Below are 20020 nucleotides of genomic sequence, written 5' to 3'. Positions count from 1 at the left end.
TTGTGCACGCGGACCCCAGCGGGGCTGGAACGTTGTTGGAAACTGTCTCACCTCAATTCCGTTTCCGATCTCGTTTCCTATTTGTCTGTCCCATTTCGCAAACCATTCGTTTCTAGGCGGCGGCCCCAGAGAAAACATGCCCAAAAGGGTGGCACTGGTCGCGAACTTTCCCGCAGCACGGACATCCGGCTCGCGTACCCGCCGCGCAGTGTGTTAATCCAGTTCTACCCTGTCGATAAGATATGGCGGTATCTCAAATCAATGGTGCCTTCTAAGTTGGCCTAAGCCAGACCTGGAGCCCCTTCTGGAGGCAAACATAATCATCATCGTATTTCGGGAACGGTATCATAAAACGGCAACATTGGGAAACCAAAAATGTTTTATATCCGGACCAAAGTTGTTGGAAACTACAGAGCGACTTCAGAGGCTTGCCCCACTACACGGCAAAATACAGCAGGTCGACCCATGGACGTTGTTGATCCTCTCTGCCCTCTCCTAGCAGTTCCCACCTGCTGATAAGCCCTGCAGCCGGTGACATGCTGTCGATAGGGGATTTTACCTTGATGTATGCATGCTTATCGGCCGCCAGTCATTCCCAAGTGCAATCGCCCCGCCAGTCTCAAGGGCGAGAGCCAGAGTTTTCGGCGTTTGCCACATCACTTGTTCCCAAATTAAACACGCACCGTACCCGGGGGATCTAAGAATGTTCGATAAGCTCCAACGTACACGAGCTAAACTGTGCTGTTTTGCCCACCGTTTGAACCATTGAACACCGCCGCCTACTTAGTTGAAGATGACAGTGGACATGACATTTGAAAAAAAGCAACCAACTCTGATAGGGTATTAACGTTTGGCTCATAATCTCATTTATTTTCCTTGTGGTTTGAACTAATAAAAACGAAACATCAACTATTCGCCCCCATTGAATGGCAAAGCACGTAGAGAGGTTGGAAGTGAAAACGACCAACGGGACGAAACGCGGCAGTGCCTAATATCATTTCCGGTTCGGTTTCGCTCCCTAACGTCAGACAAGCTAGAGTCTGTGAAAACGACTAGTAATACGCGCACCCGGCTAATTGAAGGAGCACGTGGACATCCCCACCCAATCGATCGCGTCCTCGCGTCCCACGGGATGCGCTTCAGATTGTGAGAGAAATAAGATACACAACGGAACTGGGACGGAAATGTCGCCGGTCCGCTCGTAGGGAAGTGTACAACTAACCAACCGCACCGAACGGCCATCCACGGCCTCGGCTAAGTACAGAAGCGAGATAATATTTTCACATCTCCAGGCTACAGGCAGCGCCGCGCTAGGCTTCACCCGGAACCCTTCCGATCGGGCTCCAGAAATCCCAGACTGCGGCTCTTCTTGAGCTCGTCGCTACGATCGCCGGTTCGCCGGAACCGGTTACAGATTGCCTGCACGCTGCCGGACTTTTTGAGCGGCTCACTGTCACCCTCGCGGTCCGCCTCGTCGGTGGCACCGAGGCTACTCCGCGGCGACCCCAGACTGTGGGCGCTACCGAGTTTCGCGGCCTCCCCACTGATGTCCACCATCAGACTCTGGCGGCAAAGGGCCGAGACGGCGTGCATCTTGCTGAGATCCTTGCTGCTGCGCCGTAGCTTCACCTTGCGCAGCTTCGACGCCAGGTTCGAGAGGCCTCCGAAACGGCCACCACTCGTCGTGCTGATGCTGTGGCGTGACGACGATCCGCCGCCGACATCTGGCCGCACCTCGCCGGATTCGTTGCGGCGTAACGAGACGTCGGTAACCGAGGCACCGTCGACCACGCCCGCACTGGCACTCTTCATCAGGAGCAGATCCGGACAGCCCCCCGCGTCCAGGGCACTCGAGGCCGTACTGGTGGTGGCACTGATCTGGCTCAACCGGTTGCTCCAATCGGACGCGACCGGCTCGGGCGTGGACACGGCGGACCGATCACCAGTGGCCAGTGGGGCCCGCAGGAGAAACTCTTCCTTGGCCTTCTGCAACTTCAACGCCCGCTGGCTCAGCGGCACGAGGATACTCCGGTTCTCGTCGAGCGGTGTCGTCGGCGCCGATCGCGAACACTCGCCCGCCCGCTGCTGCAGCTCCAGATGCCGCCGGCGAGCGATCAACCGTGGGCTGGGCGGTTTCAGGGCTTTCGATGAAATCAGCGCCTCCGGTGCGCACTCCTCGTTCGGCACGGACCGACAGCGGGAGTACTTTTCGCCCCGGGACACCATCGCGGATCCGCTCGCCGCAATCGGAGACTCGGTGCGCTTCTTGTACAGACGCTCCTTGCGGATCGTTCCGGTAGCCGAGGCTGGCGGAACGCTGGCGTCAACCGTCGCGGAGGGCGGTTCGGAAGATTTCGATTGGGCTGCCTCGCGGCTTCTTTCCAGGCGCGACAGCGTGTCGCGCCTTCGCAGACTGTCACACGCCAGGAAGGTGGCCAAGAGTTCGGGAGATTCCTCTTTGGTCCTTGGACAATCGCGCAGTTCGGTCCCCTTGCTGGTCGTACCCTCGATTTTGCTCGTGCTGGACGATTTAATCACCGGCGCTCGGTCCTCAGCCCCCAGTCGATCGCGCCTGCCAAGCAGAGCGCCCTGCCCAGCCGGCAGCCCCGGACCGTCTTCCAGATGCCGCAGGGACTTGCGCAAGCTGCCGGCACTGGCCGACTTGGAGAGCTGAATCGCGTCCTGATACTTTTCCGTCTGCTTGCGCACGCGCCGATCGAGAACGGGCGATCGCCAGGCGACCGGTGAGCAGGAGCCCGAACTGTGCGGCGAGGTGCCCGGCTTCTCCGTCGAGAGCCGCTGGTTGTACTTGGCGATCATGATCCGTATGTTCGGCGACAGCTCCTTGTTCGGGGCCTTCTGGTGGGAGCCGTGGTGGTGGTCATGCAGCCGTCGCTGCATGCCCGGCGACTGTGGCAACGGCGGCAGATTGGTGACGCGGCTCTGCTCGGCCGCACCGTACGGCGTCGCGACCGTTTCCGCTTCGTTCCGATCCGAGGTACCCGAGCCGGACTCGAGCTCCTGGCTGATGGCGACCTTCGGAGCCGCCACCGGCAACTCACCAGGCGGGAGTGCCCCCGGCTCGAGTGTGGTGAAAATCTTTCGCTTCGTTTTCACCAGCACACTCGTCGTGGCCGCACTGGCCACGGTAGCCAGCTCCTCGACCAGGGGCTCCACGCAGTTTCCCGGCGGCGAGACGAGCACCTCTTCGGGGCCGGCCATCGTCATGAGCGCGTTCTGGGGCTGCGGGTGTTCCAGCTGCTCGATCTTCTGGCCCGGTTTGATCTTCAGCACGTACACCACGTCCTCGGCGACGGCCGCCCGCTCACCGGTGGCCAGCCGTTCCGTCGAATCGAAGGACGACTTTTTCGCCCGGCTCGTTTTCCGTTTTGTCTTGCGCGGGACATCCAGCGCACAGTTCGGCCCGCTGTCGTCACTGTCACTTTCCGTTTTGCTGCTCTGCCGCGAGCCCATCCGCTTGATGCGCGTCTTCCGGCGGCTGCCGTTGCTCAGGTTGCGCTGCAGCTTTTTGCCACCCGTCGGCTCCCGGGCCTCCTTTTCCGGAGACTCCTTGCGCGGGACCAACTCCTTGCGCGGGGCCGATGAATCGTCCGGTGACGTCACCGGTACCGGCTCCGATTCGGAGCTCACCGGCAGTAGCCGGTGCACCGGGCTGGCCACCGCCACGTCGACGGTTTTCACGCGCACCGCATTGCACAGGAACGTCGGGGTCACGTTGATGGTGGCCATGCTGCGGAACGAGTCGTCCGTCCGCTGGATAGAGGTCGTTGCCTGCGCCCCGATGGCCGCCGGCGTAATACTGATCTGCGGTATCTCCTCGTCGTTACGTCCGTTCGCACCGCCCGTCGCGTACTTCATGTACGCGTGGAGCGACTTCTTCAGCTCGGCCACCAGCCCGTTGATGGACTGCACGTTGGCAAGCACCTCGCCCGCGTCCTTGGGCGTGCCGTCGTCGAAGCGGTGCAGCTGGCGCAGCACGTCCAGCGCCAGATCCTTCATGTAGGCGAAAAACGCGATGCTGTTCCGTGAGCCGGTCTCGACAAACTCGGGCAGCGTGGCGATCAGCGCCCGGAGCACGATCTTCAGCCGGCGCACCTCGTCCCGGTCAACCGAGTCCTGTTCGCTTAGCCGGATCAGCAGCTTGGTGGAGTCCTTCAGGATCGTGCTGCTGTTGCTGGAAGGTCTCGACGCATAGCCAGGCCTGCAAAGAGGGCACAGTTGTAATCCCGTGGGTTGCTGCCGCCCGGTCACTCCGATCACTTACTCTTTGGCTTTCTGGTTCGGGCTGAGCGTTGTCGATTGCCTCCGTTCGACGGCCGTTGCCGGCGCGGGCAAGGGATCGGCCATCTCGAGCACGTCGTCCTCCACCTCCACCAGCACGGCCCCGGGTTCCTCCCGTTCGGCGCTCAGCTCGAGCTCCGGGTTCGACGACACCCGCCGGTTGTTGGACGCGCTGTCCTTATCCGCGTCCTTCAGCTCGTCGGCATCGTTCAGCGAGAGGCTCGACGGTTGGTGCGAGATGGACGAGGCGGACGGGTTCGGCGCAATGCTGTCCATGGACAGCGATCGCACCAGGCCCGGTGACTTTTCGCCTACAAAACCAAGTGGACATTAACGCCAGCTCGTCGGAACATATGGGAACTTACGCTTCGTGTCCACCATCAGCACGCCACGGCTCTCCACCACGACCGGTGCGTAGCCCGGATGCAGCAGCGCGATCGTCGACGCTTCCGGGGCGATGTTTTTCGCCTTCTCCCACTCGAACAGCTTGCGCGTGAATTTGCGCGAGATGCCCTCGAACTTGATGAAGCCCTTCGTCGTCTGCACGACCAGCTCTTTCTTGGGCGCTTCCGAGGTGCTGACCAGCGCCTTCAGCTTCGACAGCCCTTCGGCCTTGTGCTGCTGTTGCTGTTGCTGCTGTTGCTGCTGCTGGTGCGACTGCTGGTGGGTTTTGTCCTTCTCCAGCTCGTCGGCAGTTTTCGATTTCTTGACAGCCCCACCGCACGCCTTCACTTGGTGCCGTTTCATCGAGCCGTCACCGTTGCCCGACGCCGCCGATCCGCTTGCCACGCCTGGCGACGTTTGGCTGGTGTACGATGGTACCTTGTTCGCGGCCTTCATCTGTTTCCATTCGGCTACGGAGCGAGAAGCGAGAGGAAGGCCGTATCGGAAAAGCCGTAAGGTCGCTGTGGCGGTTTGGCGCTACTTACATAGTTTCTTCTGGAAATCCTCCGGTAGGTCTTTGGCGTCGGGCAGCTGCTTCAACCCTTGGCCCTCGAGCTTGATCTGTCCCGTCTTCCACAGCTGCCAGTCGGTGATGGGTTTCTTTTTCCCGTCGGCCCCATCCTTCGACGACTGAGGCTGGTGCTGGAAAGGATGGACACCGGGGTCAAGGATAAAGGCTTGCTGTCGTGCTGGCCCTCGCACCTACCTTCGAGCGCCATTCGTTGAGCTTCTTCTTAAAGTCCGGCGTCAGATTGTCCTCCACGATCGGTGTGGGTTGCGCCTTGGATGACGCCGCGACACCACCGATGGCCGCGTGCCCGCCTCCCGGGTCGTCCTTCAGCAGCTGGTGCACTAGAAGCAATACTGAAGCGTGTACCAACCGCCGCAACCCCGTTCGCGTTAGTGGTTCAGCCACCAGGACCGCCGGATCGGATCGGATACTTACGCGGGTTGGTGTTGAGGAGCAGGGCCGCCGGGCGCATCCGTTCCCATTCCTGCTGTTTCGCGTCAAACTCTCGCTGGAGCTTCTGCTGCAGCTCCTGGTACCGCCGCTCGATTTCCTCCCGCTGGCGCTGCAGCGTTCGGTTCTTGGGCGACGGCCGCCGCTTCGGTGTCGTCTGATCCGACACGTCACCGCTCGAGTAATCGCCTTCCGGCACTTCGACCCCACGCTGATCCGCCGCACCCGCCGAAGCCGTGGGCGCTGGGACGGCACCAAAGAACGTGAAATGCTTCCCGGACGGGCTCGCCGGAAGCGATCCGTCCGGCTCGAACGTAATGCCGGCGTAGCTGCGGCGCTTCGGCGAGTGGCGGGCACCGGGCGACGACGACGACAGGGACAGCGAGGCGGGTCCGTCGGCGCTGCCGAGCGGCTGATCCAGCGGCCCGGGCAGGTCGATCGCTTCCTGCCGCAAACTGAGCGGCTTCGGGGGTGACTTTCTTAGCCTACTACTAATACTGCTGTTGTTGGTCTCGACCGGAACGCCCTCAGGTACGGATTCGATATCAGGTATGTGTTTGCTTTTGCGCGAACTTCGGGTGGTCGCCGGCGGGGCGGGCTGCGGTGCCGCCGCAGCCGGTGGTACCCCCTTGTCGCCGCTGCCACTGCGACTGGTCCGGTACTCCGGCACCGTCACCGGTTTCCAATCGGCATCGTCGCCACTGGAGATCGTCGGTCCGGTCGGTATCGAGCCGCACGGTGAGTTGGGACCACTCGGGGCACTCTGCGTTTCGCCGACCCCGCCGGTCCCCGCCGGGAGCAGCAGGAACGTCGGGGTCGTCGCCGTCCGGTGGCCGGGCGAAGTTTGACTGGACGAGAACGAATCCGAGCGATCGCGCCCGTGCGCCATCAGCTCGCAGGCCTCCATCGACTCGCAAGGACTCGCCTCCCGGCTGCAGCCGACACTGTTGGATGGTTTCGTCGCGTTCCGACGCGATTCGTTCGACTTCAGCGATCCCCGGTGGTTCTTCACGATGCCCTTCACCTTACTCCAAGCGGACTTGTTTTTGTTCTGCGAAGCGAACGAAACAGAAGTTAAAACAGTGATCGAATTCGATGGACCGAACGGCCCCTGGCTTACCTTATCCATCTGCCGGATCGGTTCGAGAATTGCTTCGCCATCGAGGGACCGTGAGCGGCGGGCGTCCTCCTCCTGGCTGCCTCGCTCCGACGCGCTCTTCACCGAGTCCCGCTTGGCGTCTGTCAACGGAGAGAGACACAGAGAGAAAGAGAGAGAGAGAGTAGAGAGAGCGCGTGTGACACCAGACTGTCTATCGGTGGTGGTCGGACGAAGATCCGTTGTCGTCGTCAGCTAGTAAACAATTAACTAAATTGACGACGATGATGAAGACACAACGACATCGCCCACAAGCGCAACGCGATCGACGATCGACCGATTCCGTCCGTGCTCGTGTTTCGTGCCCCGACTTGGGTTGGTGCGCTGCTGGTCGTGAAAATGAGCGCGTAAGGCCACGCCGGACTATATTTAGCGTGATCGAAATATTTTTATCGGATCCCCACGCAACGCGCAGCCATCGAGAGAGCGAGCGAGCGAGCGCGTGAGGATCACCTCCTCCAGAGGGATCGATGCGTGCGTTTTCTTTTCTTTTTCCCCTCCCCCCCACCTCCCTTCCTTCGAACTCGAACAATAGCGGGTTGGGTACGCGGCATAGTCCGGCGGTGGCCACGGCATCACCCGGACCGGAACCATATGTTTTCACTTTTCCAACCAACCAAACAACAACAAAAGTGTGCTCCGTTTTGCGGCCACTCTGGCGGCGCGGGCGGCACTTTGCGACTTGCCTAAGCTTGGGGGCCCCCCCAAGGCGCCGGCACCGCCCCCCACACACACAACGACAGTCACTCGCAGAATCCTGGTCAGGCCGATCAGGGATCGCGTTGCCGCGGCCGCCGTGAACATCTTCGCCGTTTCGGGAGTTTCGTCTCGGTTTTACGACTTGTTTACTTTACACAGGCCCCGAAACTGTTAATGTGTGAGCGCGCTTTTTAGTGCGATTAAATGATCGCGCATTATTATGGTGTGGCCACGCCACCGCCGCCACCGTTCCTTCGCAGCATGAGTCGGTCGGCTTTCTTTTTCACACTCCACTTACATGCACATCCGCCTTTTTTGGCAACTGTCTGGCTCTGCTCTGGTGATTCTCCTCTTGAATAAAGAATAATAACATTCTGCTGCATTGCTGTGCTCCGATTGCTGATATTTCTGAACCGTGAGCCACATTTTTGCATTCGGGTGACGTCTTTCGCATAGGAACTGATCAATGGAGCAGCCGGATTCGTAAGCAGTTTCACGATGTTGCTAGTGCAATCATTTTGGCCTGCCTCTAAATATCGTCTGGTTTAGGCTGGGACTGTCCATTTCAATATACCATAATTCCAAATTCAAAATTCGAGCACATCAACTGCTAGAAATAGAGTTCATAACAAAGCAATAATGTGCCAATTACTTGACGGATTGTTTGGACTTTTTATTGAGTCCCAAATATAGAAACGTTCCAATCGTATCAACTGACTTCAGGGTGAGCTAAATTTCAATTGACTTCAGTTCCTTAACACACCAGGCCAATGCTTGCACATATGTCGGTTTCCCGAAGAAACGGCGTTTAAAATACAAATGAATAGAGGAATCTTCGAATCTAATCGTCTGACCAATCGATTCGACACCAAGTGTGAAGAGCCTACAGACGGTTCCTGTGGCATCTGCAATCCGTTTCATTTTTATAATCCAGACCCTGTAAAAACCCGGAATCATCGGAATGTTCACATCCTGCCCCAAAAACCGCGTTCGTGATTTCGAGGGCTCTTCTCGTTAATCCATACAAGGTTCGAATGAAAATTGTTGTCCGCCGGTCTGGTAAGGATCGGAAGTCACCCCACCATCCAATACCCAACTATTCTGAGAGTTTTATGCACTTTCCACCGTCGGAACCAAGAAGCAATTGATTTAATTTCAGACCTGAGTTTCTGCATCAGCTTGACCGGTGCGTGCGGAGGTCTCAATAAAATTACATAAAAAATGCCTGCGTCTTCCTGGCCTCCCAGTGCTGTTGCTCCCAATTGCAATGTGTGTTGGAATGTGGTGCCGGAAAGCGGTCGGATGTGGCCGCCTGCTGCCGCTGCAATCGAGAAGGAGCAAGCAAACAGATGGAAGAGTTCCTGCGCGGCTTATTTATACTAGCCGCGGCCGTTAAGAAGCTACGTCGTGGTGCGAGAACCGAATAAAATGCTTCCAACAACACACCGTTCATAAATATCCGTTCGGTGCGCTCGGCACCGAAAGTCGTAAACTCGGTTTACGGTCTTTCCGCCATTGACGAAATAAGCTGTACTTTTCGATCATTCCAGCGAGCAGCTGATGTACGCACTCCGCGCACAGGAGCCGTATCATTGCGCAACCGATGCCGGTTCCGGTTAAAAGTTTGCCCCTTACTATGTCTACCGGGCCCCGAGCATGTTCCAAGAATAGTTCTCCAGTGCCCCGGAGCGCCATGATTCCGCCAATTTATTTTCCCAGCCAGGGAATGCCGGGCACCGGGTTTACGACTTACGAGAACAGGCTGGCCAGCAAATGCTCTTTGAACTGGCGAACTGGCAAGCTGACTTCGCCGAACCGATCGCTGCGGATCGAATGTCCCATCATCTGGTTCTTCTCATTCCCGTGGCAACCGAAGGCAATAACACCACACCGGAAAAGGGGAAGGATTTGCCCTCTGCGGGATCTTTCGGCCATTGTTCCGCTAAGTGAAAGGATCGCCACGGAGTCAGTTCGGAGCTGCACGCCCCGACGGCTTGGCATTGTGTCGGTTCACGGTTAGTGCTTGTCCCACGTGCACCGGCTTTGATTTATCTTTCGATTCAGGTCCAACCACCAACGCGCTTTGCTCGATTTAGCTTCCTCGTTGTTACGCACGATAGGTCCTTGCACTTTCATCTGGGGTGTGTCTTAATTCTGCCCTTACTTACGATGCTACCGATGCGGTGTACCGCAGATAACTATTTTTACATGACATCTAGAGCAATGCGTGTGATGACGTGGGTTTGAAAATCAAAGTCCCTCGGTGGCGGCGGTCTATTTTCTTTGGCCGAGGGCGGGCGAGAGGGGCGCAGAGTGGGGCCAACAGAGCCGCGTGTAATGCTAACACACTCTGCGCCGAACGCCATTTAGCATCGATCAAACGTGCTGATCGATGATGGCCTCATAGTGGGTCGACTTATTTATTGATCGAATGCATTCCTCGTCCTGCGGGGGCAGCCGGGGCAAATGGTGGCGGGAAAATGAAAGGAAGCCATAGAGAGTGTGAGAGAGAGAGATGGCGGCGGCGGGCGAAGTCGATATTGCTGTTGGCCAATTTTGTGATCGACAATGCAAGTTTAATGGCAACGCATTACAAACGGTTACACAACATCACTCGGCACGGTAACAAGCATAAACAATGCAATCCAAAATGGCATCAAGCGGCATCGTAGCGCCCGGTTCACGACATACGCTCGCCAAGGACACCTTGGAACCTTGTGTCCGTGAAGCAAAAGGGTGGATCGAACTCGGCGGTTTCGTAGTTAAAGATGGATATTTAACAATTTTTTTTAAATTATAGAAACAAAGAAATTTCGATGGCTCCAAAGATGCCAAAGAAGCTGTTATGGTTAAACTAGCTGACAGAATTAGAGAATAAGTAAACCTTAGATATTATAAGTGCTGCACATCGATTGTAAAAAACGGGAAAGAATTGACGGATTTATTATCATGCTGGTCATGGTCAAAAAAGTAGTTCTCCTTGCACAGAAACAATTAGTTGTTGGTATCAGCCACTGATTTGTATGATTCTGTTGCATGATTGCTCACACTTAGGCTTCCATAATTTACAACCTATTAAGATCCAATTTCGACACACCAAAAACACGATCAAGATCATCTCGTCCGGATCGTAAAGATCATCCCATATAATTGAGCCACTAGCTGGTGACGCACACGCCATATCGCCACATTGTTTGAGTTTTTAATATCCTCTCCAGACCCGGTGGACACTGTATCGAGAAAAACTCCCAAGGGCACGCTCGGAGTTCGTCCTCATCCGGAAGCGTGAACCGTCAGAGCCAACATGGCCGCCAGTCAGAGAGAGAGAGGGAAAGAGTGAGAGAGTGGTGACAATCGGAGCGATCGACCGCAAGTCAAAATTTCCATCCCAAGGCAAACAAACACGATCACGATCATTGTGTGTGAAAAACGGGGCAGCAGCGTGGTACGGAACTGCGCGGCGCGAAAAATAAATAAACATAAACATGTCCCGACTCACTGTCTGTCGGCAAAATGGCGAGCCGCGCTCCGAGGATCGAGCTCACCGCGGATTCGGGCGTGCAGTTTGCGGATTTTTTCCCTTCTTTTGATCAAAAATCACTAATCCAAAGTCGCGGAAAATTCGCCGCCTTCACTGTGGCCTGTGATCCTTGGTTTGCAATATTTTCGTTCGCACTTGTGGCCTGCGGTTTGACTTCGAACTTCGACGCAAACGTTTGCGTCTAAACAATGATGGCTTCACCTCCATCAGTGGAAAGTTATAAAAATCGGCTCAAGGTTTTCCTGGCTGGCCAGGAGCACCACTTGAACCATTTCACTGCCCAGTGCTCCCCGGCCCACCCCCCCACACACAACAGGGGTGCGCCCGGCGAGTGTTTATGGAGGCCATTGCGCGAATGTTGTACCTTGGCCATTTTGCTTTTCGCCGGCCCACTCCGGTCGATGTCTCGCCTCCGAAAACTCCGAGCATTAGAAAACGAAGCAGAAGACGGCAGAAAAGTTGCGAATGGCCAAAACGGCAACAGCTTCCTTGGCCACACGCGGAACGGTAACGGCAGGGAAAAAGAAAAGTCCTGCAACCATTATTTATTGCCACCGCCGATGAGGTAGCGGCGGCCGCTACGGTTCCGCGTCGTAGTTCGGGCCCGGTGGGCCGATAGCTTTGCCTTTGATTTATGAGCTGCTCGCGGACGAAAGTACTACACACAGTCTCCTGCATCCGGACCCACGCGCTCCACTCCGGCCGGTTGCCGGGTGGATTGCAAAATTTTGCAATAGCGCCGACACTTCCCGAGATTTTCTTTCCGAGTTTTCCACAGATCGTTTCGCTGTCTACTCCGCGGGCCGCGGACTCTGCGACTGACGCCTACGGAAGTGGTCCGATTGCCAAACTGGCTACGTGCAGCGCGGCCGATACACGATCAATTTGTTCTGCCACGTTTGTTTGGGGGGCAGTACCGATAGCGGAAAATTGAGCGAGTTTACCATAACTTACACATGGACGTGTATGGAAACAAGATATATTCAACAGAGATTACTTTAGAGACATCCTTGATTATCGAATCCATTAGTGCAACATTATGATTAGTCTGCATTCTAAGCTACTGCAAAAAATTGTACCAAAAACGACTTAGTTTAATAATGACTCTTCCCTTCCCTCCCTTCTTAGTTTAATAATGACTGAGTTTTACTAAATGCTCCAATATTGCTTACAAATGTAGCCAATTGTGCCAACTATTGTCATAGTCATTGTTCAGTTGTTATAGTAAAGAATAATTGTAAAAACTTGTGAAGCGTGAGAAACTTCAAGAAATAATTCGAAAGTTTGACAAGTTTGAGACCATTATTTTTCTCAACGATCGGTTGGACTTATTAAACCAGCCAGCAAGTTAGTCACAAACCCAGAGATATCAATGAATAAAAAGGCGGCGATTCTTTAAGATGCTGTGCTAGAGGATAGTGCTAGAGGAACACAACCAAAGTGTGGCGAACGATTTAAGATCGCCTCTTCAACGATCAGCTATCGACCGTGATGACCAGTAAACGACACAAATCGTGCTGATCGATGACGCGCACACGTTGCAACAATATTGCACCCAGCGGATACCGAAATGCAATCGAAATCATTCCTTTTCCAATTCGAAGCCCGGCGGCAATGGCCGTTTGGGGCGTACAATAGCGAACGAGTGTTTTCCCCACCCGCAGGGTAACAGTTGGCTTCCATTAGCGAGAAGCGAACCGGACCCGAAGAAGCCGGAAAAGCCTTTTCATCGGTACCGCACCGGGCTGGCAAATGGAAAACATACGTCCCGCGATCATAAATAACGATCGCCCCATACACACACAGACACACACTCCACCCAAGGATGTGGGGGGGAAATGTTCAAAGGTCACATAATTTTGTCGGACGCTTGGTTTGGTTGCTGCTGGTCCATTCCGCCGCTGCTCTTATTTACTAAATCTAAACCCCTTTGGATCGACTCGGATGAACGCTGATTCCCGGGTGATGCAAATGGACACAGCTCATTAATGAGCGTTACGTTTTGGCACCTTCGGAAGAAGCCCAATGTCCCTATTGTTCCTTTCGGCATTTTGTTCTAGATCCATTTTAGAGTACGATCCACTGCCGGGAAAATGCAATCACTGGGCCGTCCGTATCGACCGATAGGCTAAGCCGGCGCAAACATACCACGTACCTTTCTGCATATTATTTGCAGACCAAAAAAAATCTTCAAACAAATAACTTAGAGAAAATTAAATCATACGAAAAAACCGTAAAGCAGTTTGGATCGTTAATGTTCATCTAAAATCAGCCCGTAGCCGGAACTGCGACTTCGAACGCAACCAGCAAGATGGACTTTTCCTGCGAACCTCAAATCGCCGGCATCTAGACGGATAACTGCCAAGTATTGGCAGCATAAAGATGTTCCACGTTCCGATTGGCGGCCGCGTGTGACCGAAGTGTCGGCTGATACAAACCAGAACCGGCTATCGCTGCCGGAGAAGCTGATGATCGGTTTTGCGATTATTTTAAGTTTGTTTATTGTTCCCGCGGCCAGCCAGTCAGCGGCTGGCCGGCGAGAACGGTACCGGGTAGCAGCAGCATATTGCGCCGGGTGTTGAAACTCGGAAAAGCTCGGAAACCGGGAGCGCGCTGATCTGCTGGCCGCGGGTCCTGCGATTGACGAGCTCGTCGTCACCAACGGTTTGACCTAGTTTACCCCTAACGATGCGCGCCGGTGTGTCAATTGAAAGTAAAATCACCTGTTTCTACTCGACCAGAGAGACAGAGAGAGAGAGAGAGAGAGAGAGAGAGAGAGAGTGAGAGACTCCGGTAGACTGCTCGTGGATCGCGTCATCACACTCTTGGAGCCGCATGGCCGCACCGGAAACACCAACCTCAGGCGAGACTGAGGGGTCGGGCCCGAGTGTGTCTCGGAAAACCCAACAAGTCTACCCGACGGAGTGCACCGCCGAGCGATCACGGAAAGCAGCCAGCGAATTGGCAGCATCGCTTCTCGGCGGTCTATAAATAGCCCGATTATGTCATAGCATATTTTCAAACGCACACACCGGGCACAGGGGGCGACGCGACCACGCATGGTACGCCCTTCCCGGGGGTGTCCAGGGGCGGCTCCTCCTTCCTACTACGATTAGCCCTGGCAACGGCACACCGTGGCAACTCCAAGGCGAATCCACGGGAATGCTGAACCTCGCCGGAGTCGAGTGGGTCGAGAACGGCCCAAACCGTGCTCCCCAAACGGTGCTCGTCGTGAACCCGGAACCGCATCGCTTCGCACGCATTGCACCGAGCGTACCCCGGTCCCACGGCAGGACCGGCAAGGCGTGTTACGTTGTTGTGGCGTTCTTGCAACCGCGTTGCCACCGTGTCGCTGGTTGAGGGATTATTTATAAAATCACTCCAAACGCCCTCTCGTGCTCGTGCCGTACCGGTCAATGCCGTTGCCGGGTGGCGTTGCAACTGGCTTGGTTGCAGTCCCCTGCCTCCGCGGTACTGCATCGCCAATTCATTGCATTTCGTTCGCCTGAGAGGGACACCCTAAACGGTTTTGCCTGTCGGCGAATCAGAAGAATAGAATCATGATTCCGGGTACCGATTTGATTCGAAACCAGAGCTGGAGAAAGTTTGGACAAACAAGGACTGGGTCATTCGTCCATCGCTACAAAAATACAAAATTGCCGAGAACTATTTAAGTCTAGACATATAAGTATAAGAAAAAGTAGTATAAGAAGTATAAGAAAAAATGTTTAGTGAAAGACGAGAAACGGGTCCAGAATAAGGTGCAGCCAATACGCTACGGTCCAATGGGAACTATACCACAGGATAAATCCCTCTAGGATAAATTCCAACAACTTCAAAAGACAACGCGCCACAACCACCCAGTAGACTTGAAAGGGAAAAGGGCCACGGAAAAGGCCACTATCGGCAGCCCACGCCCGTCGACTGGCGAATCCATGCCCGGCCACTCTTACAGGTGTGGCGTACTACACACCCCGGCGTACATGAGAGCCGTGCCCGGGGGGGCCGTGTGAGAAGATTTAAAAATAGCTTCCCGACCGCTCCCCGCGCCAGGAAAATTCCTTTCACGCTCCATTCGACCTGGTATTTTGGGGTTTCGCTGGCCCGGCGGTACTCAATGTCCGTGCGGGCGGGTGCGAGAGTCTTTCCCCCTGAGCCGGTGGCCGAATTCGGGTGGCCGCGCCAGACGCAACCAGTGTGTGCTGAGTTCGAGTGCAGTCCGACCAGGATAATGCTTCGACCTACCCTACCTATGAAAGTTACGCAAGTTCCCCGACGGCAGTAGTCGGCTATCCGAACGCGGCATTTCCAAGAGCGTTTTGGTCCGTCCAGGTTCAGGACAGCAAACGGTTGGTGCGTGAAGATAATGAGATCATAATCACTGTGGCACTCGGGAGCAAGTCAATTGCATCACCAACACACAGAATCGCTTACCAACCCCTTAGTCGGTCGAGTGGAGGCGCCCCAGATTTCTCCGAGGACCGTCGGTTTTGACGTAAATCACACCCCAAATGTGCCGCGTGGCCGTCTGATCGTCGGCGGGGAACCGCCTTTAAGCACCAACGCGCCTGGCGCCAGGTAACGCTCGCCCATTAGCGCCGGGCTACTGTTTGGCGCGCTACTCTAAACAAACCACCCTGAACCGCGGATCGCGGATGGGCCAGCCCGGGGGACGGAGCGGAACGATTGGAACCGCCGAACGTGCCCACCTCTTAGCACGGACTCTCATCTCCCGACACGCACGGCGTAATTTGTGATTTTTTCCACTTTTGTGCTTGTTCCCTTTTTTCTTTCCGGCGCTGTGGCCGTGGTCTTTGTTGCTTTTCGTCCAAAAGTTTGCTTTCCCTCGTTTTGACAACCAAAATAGCCTCCCCCCGATAGCGCGCGGTGAGCGGCGTCGGACTTCTTGGAAGAAGTCCGATCGCGGATCGGTGCCTTTCGTGCAAATATTTATCCAAATTCCGGCCGGCCGGCAAGCCGGCAGACAGGAATCCTGCGTTTCCAAAGGAGCCTGCAGCGTTTCCAGCGTCGCTCGTCGTTGTTCCGAAACCCAAAAAAAGAACAGTTCAAGTTTCAACGTACCAGCACATTTTGCATTCCTCGTTGCGGGTTCCCGTGTGGGGCCAGCAGCATTCGAGGATTAATTCGAAGGCCCCTTCATTCTCTCGACAGTGTTTTGAGATGATCCGTTACTTAGCAGCGAAAATAAACAGTGCGCTTCGTGTCGCGATCGACCAGCAGCGGGCCTTCGTCGGGCAGATTTGTGGAAACAATTCCGCGTCAAATCTGTTTGTCAAATCGCACTGAATCCAACCAATAGACGGCTCAAGAGGGACAGGGCCAAAACGATTACTATAACCACGATATATGAATGCATTGCTATGTTGAAGCTTAAATAAACCGGTACACGTACGAGAAAATATTTTAAGTAACTATGAATAGAGGGACAAAAACGGGCAACGATCCATTACAACAAGCTGTCGTCGAATGGTCTAATTTCGCCAGTTGCCATTCCAGGAAAGGATACTCAGTATTGGTATGCAGAATATAGCATCATCGATCAAATCAGAAAAACGATAAGCAGATGATGAAAAATATTTCGCCGAAATTTGAAATACAGCTTCCAAACATTTGGCCGAAGTTACTGTGCGAATATTTTTGCAAGCAATCAAACGTAAAAAAGTAATAGTGCACAATAGTGTGGTTCAACGAACCTCTGCTGTTTGGAGTAACAAAAATCCACAGCCAAATGGACCATCACCCAGACGCGGTCCCAAACAAATATGAACACCGCGCCACAGTGCAGCGGTTGCGGATTTAGGCCCGGCTTCGGTTATTACACGCGCCAAAGTGTAGCTACTCCATAAATACTATCCAGCGTTTTGCAAAGTGTGGCTCTTCTCAAAAATCAAAAACCGCCTTTCGGTCGAGGCAACGAAGCTGAATGTAGGCAAATTTATTCGTGGCGCGCGCGCCAGGAGCATGGAACCGTCAGCACCGTGAGGAGGGCACAGGGAAGCAATAATAAAGGCTGCTGTATTATGGCGCTTACGTTTATCGCGGCCGGCCGGTTCCTCGTTCATGTCGGTAAGGTTTTCCGTGGAGCTGGCCAAACTGTTCTCCCCGGGCGTACCGGGAGCCGATCCGCCGCTGACGACGATCCCGGACGAGGAGCTAAACACCGAATCGCCGGAACTGCCGACACAGGGAATCGATGGTACCCGGAGGTATCTGCGGAGAGTCAACCGGTGGGGCGGGTTAAGAACATTCCGTGAGCCTCACGCACGCGCTGGACCACCTACCGGGCCACCTCGTTGTTCACCGGGATCATCATCGCTTCCGAGCTCTTGATTTCGTTCGCTGGCAGTGCGCTAGTCTTTTCCCACTTGAAGGCCGCCTTCACTTTCGTCCACTTGGACACCTTCGGTTTGAAGTCGGAGATGGCGCTCTGGCGCCGTAGCGAGTAGTTCCGTCCGCCCGACTCCTTCCTGGCCAGCTGGAAGTTGGCAATCTCTTCGTTGATCACCGATTTGCTACGCTCCCTGTAATATAACAATCCATTACGGCCCCTTCCGATGGCACGGCCCAACGGTACGCACCTCTTGGAGCTGGAACGCTTGCTGCTGGCCGTGTTGCCAGCGGCCAGGATCGTCTCCAGCAACGCCAAGTTCTGTTCGATCTCGTTGTCCAACAGATCGTTATCGGACGGGTCGTCCCCCTGACCGGCAATGAACGATTCCGGATCCTTCGCGATCTAGTGGAGGGATGCGAAAGGGGTCACCACCGGACACAACGCCAACGCCACGCCACCAGACTTACCGCTATTTGCATCAACTTTAGCTTGCGCAACGTTTCCACGTTTTTCAACTGCCACGCCATGCGCATGTTCTGCTCCTGCACGGTCAGGAACTGGCCGATCAGCTCGTGCAACCGGTCCAGCTGGTCTATGGCATCCTTCGTCAACAAAGCGGCCGCCACCGACGGTCCGGCACGGTTCAGCAGCATCAGAAAGTCGGTGGCCGACTCGAACCCCGGGTCGGCGCCAAGCCAAGCATCCTTCTCCTGCTGCTCGCCGGCCGGCACTGAGGGGGCCGCTGCCGCCGCCGCCGTCCGTCTTCCTGCGGGCTCATTATCACACAACAGGCGCAAAAATTGGGCCTCCCGTTCCCGGTACGTGTAGAGCCGCTTGAACGGATCGGTCTCGTGATAACCGCCGTACGAGTCGCACGGTGGCGACGATGCGTTCGCCGCCAACCCGGCGCAACCATCGGTGGGCCCACTGACCTCCGGCCGCCGATCGATCGTCGGATCGGGCGGTGGGGTCGGCAGATTTTCCCTCCGCACGGAATGGTCCCCGGAACGTTTGCGCTGTGCTTTCACCTTTTCCTTTTCCTCTTTCCTCTCCATAGAACGCACTGAAGGCTGCACTTTTGTCACGGGCGCCAGACACACGATCTCCTGGTCTTGTTTCAGCTCCTGTCAGGTTCCGGGCAGTCACGCAGCGTTGGAAGCTGCACCATCAAACTGGAACAGCGGAAGAGATTCGGAAGTTGGACAGTGTTCTTTTGAATCTTCTACTCAACAAAACTTCAACTGTCCATTTTCACTTCCCAAGACCTTCGATTAAGGCGTTGCAAAACGGGTCGACAATACACTAGAACCTCACCATCGAAACCATGCCATCTCCATTCCATGCCCCACATAGCCCGCTGGAAGAACTGAGATTTTTTTTGTTTTCGGTCCCCGACCGCCCTTATCGGGAGCCGCGTGCCACTTTGTGCCTTCGGAGCACGTTTGAATCGTAGACGGAAGAAACGTTGGAACTTTGCGTACCTTGCGTTGGACAGTGCGAGCCAAAAAGGCTGTTTGTATCTAATCTACGAGACAGTCCACGCTGCAAAATGCAACGTGCAGACGAGAAGACACAACGTCAGCAAGTTTCGCTCGGTGGTGTTACGTTTGATTGCGGTGCTTGGCGGTAGCATTCCCGGCCGGGAGCTCCAGTGTCAAGCCCTTGCCGGAGGCAATCACGGCTCCACAGGTCGTGGGATTGCCGTAACTCAGTCGGACGATCTCAAGACCAGGAGTGTCCATAAATTACGAACGCCCGTGGAGCAGCGTTGGCCGCGAACTAACCAAACACAACATAGCACCAGGCGGAGGAACACTACTCGGAGGTTCAATTGGAACTAGCGGTCGAAAACTAGCGTCTAGGCCGCACGTACTTTCAATCGAGTGACATAATGGGCGAACCGGTCCGTCACAAACGCACGTTTGAGTCTAACTTTAGCACATTCCTGTACGGTGGGTTCGAAACCTTTACACAGCATACCAACGTGTGCGCTTCTTGCGCGGGATGATCGCAGCTAATAAATTAACCTTTCAAGCGGCCCCAAACATTCTTCTCGGGGGATCACCGGTTTCCGGTTGTGCCGCGATGGCGGAAACCTCGCTCGCTGTCCTGTCGCTACAAGAAGCTAATTAAATCCCTCTGCCTAGAGTTCCCCTTGTGCTGGCGAACGCTCAAACACCAGGCTTCTCCATGACCTTTTCGTTGCTGATCGATCGCGCCCTCACGATCGCTTTGGCAGTTAATCCGTTAACTGGCACAATTTTCGCCCGCCAGTCCCGTCGTCATCAAGAGTGGTCAAGGCGTGGATGGTCGCTACACGCGGACCGCCCGCCAAACTGTCTCTCCGATCCTTGCCGACACCGAAACGCACACGCTCTCACGCTCATTCTCGTTCGGTTAACTCCTGCGCACGGAACCACTTGATCGCCGGTTTATTGATATCTTCTCCGCCACTCACTGGTCGGTGAGCACATTTTCCCGAACACTGTGCCGTTACACACGCACGGCTCACGGCCGACTTTTTGTGCCAGCGGGAAGTGAAAATGACCACACAACATCGAACAA

General features: G+C 55.2%; 1 protein-coding gene across 1 annotated transcript; it reads right to left on the bottom strand.

The window, feature by feature from the left end:
• Positions 1–974: 974 nt before the first annotated feature.
• On the bottom strand, positions 975–18510 carry LOC131210008 (uncharacterized). The gene is made up of 11 exons (XM_058203188.1): positions 17923–18510; positions 17703–17857; positions 17406–17645; positions 17156–17334; positions 6828–6946; positions 5693–6758; positions 5453–5610; positions 5232–5388; positions 4668–5156; positions 4286–4613; positions 975–4222 (listed from the first exon to the last, which is right to left on the bottom strand). The coding sequence occupies exons 1-11, from the start codon at positions 18508–18510 to the stop codon at positions 1318–1320; spliced, it is 6384 nt and encodes a 2127-aa protein (XP_058059171.1). The 3' UTR covers positions 975–1317.
• Positions 18511–20020: the final 1510 nt, after the last annotated feature.

The sequence above is a fragment of the Anopheles bellator genome, chromosome 2 (assembly GCF_943735745.2).
Source record: "Anopheles bellator chromosome 2, idAnoBellAS_SP24_06.2, whole genome shotgun sequence".
In the NCBI taxonomy this organism is placed as follows: Eukaryota; Metazoa; Arthropoda; class Insecta; order Diptera; family Culicidae; genus Anopheles; species Anopheles bellator.
This window is presented reverse-complemented; position numbering and strand designations above follow the sequence as displayed.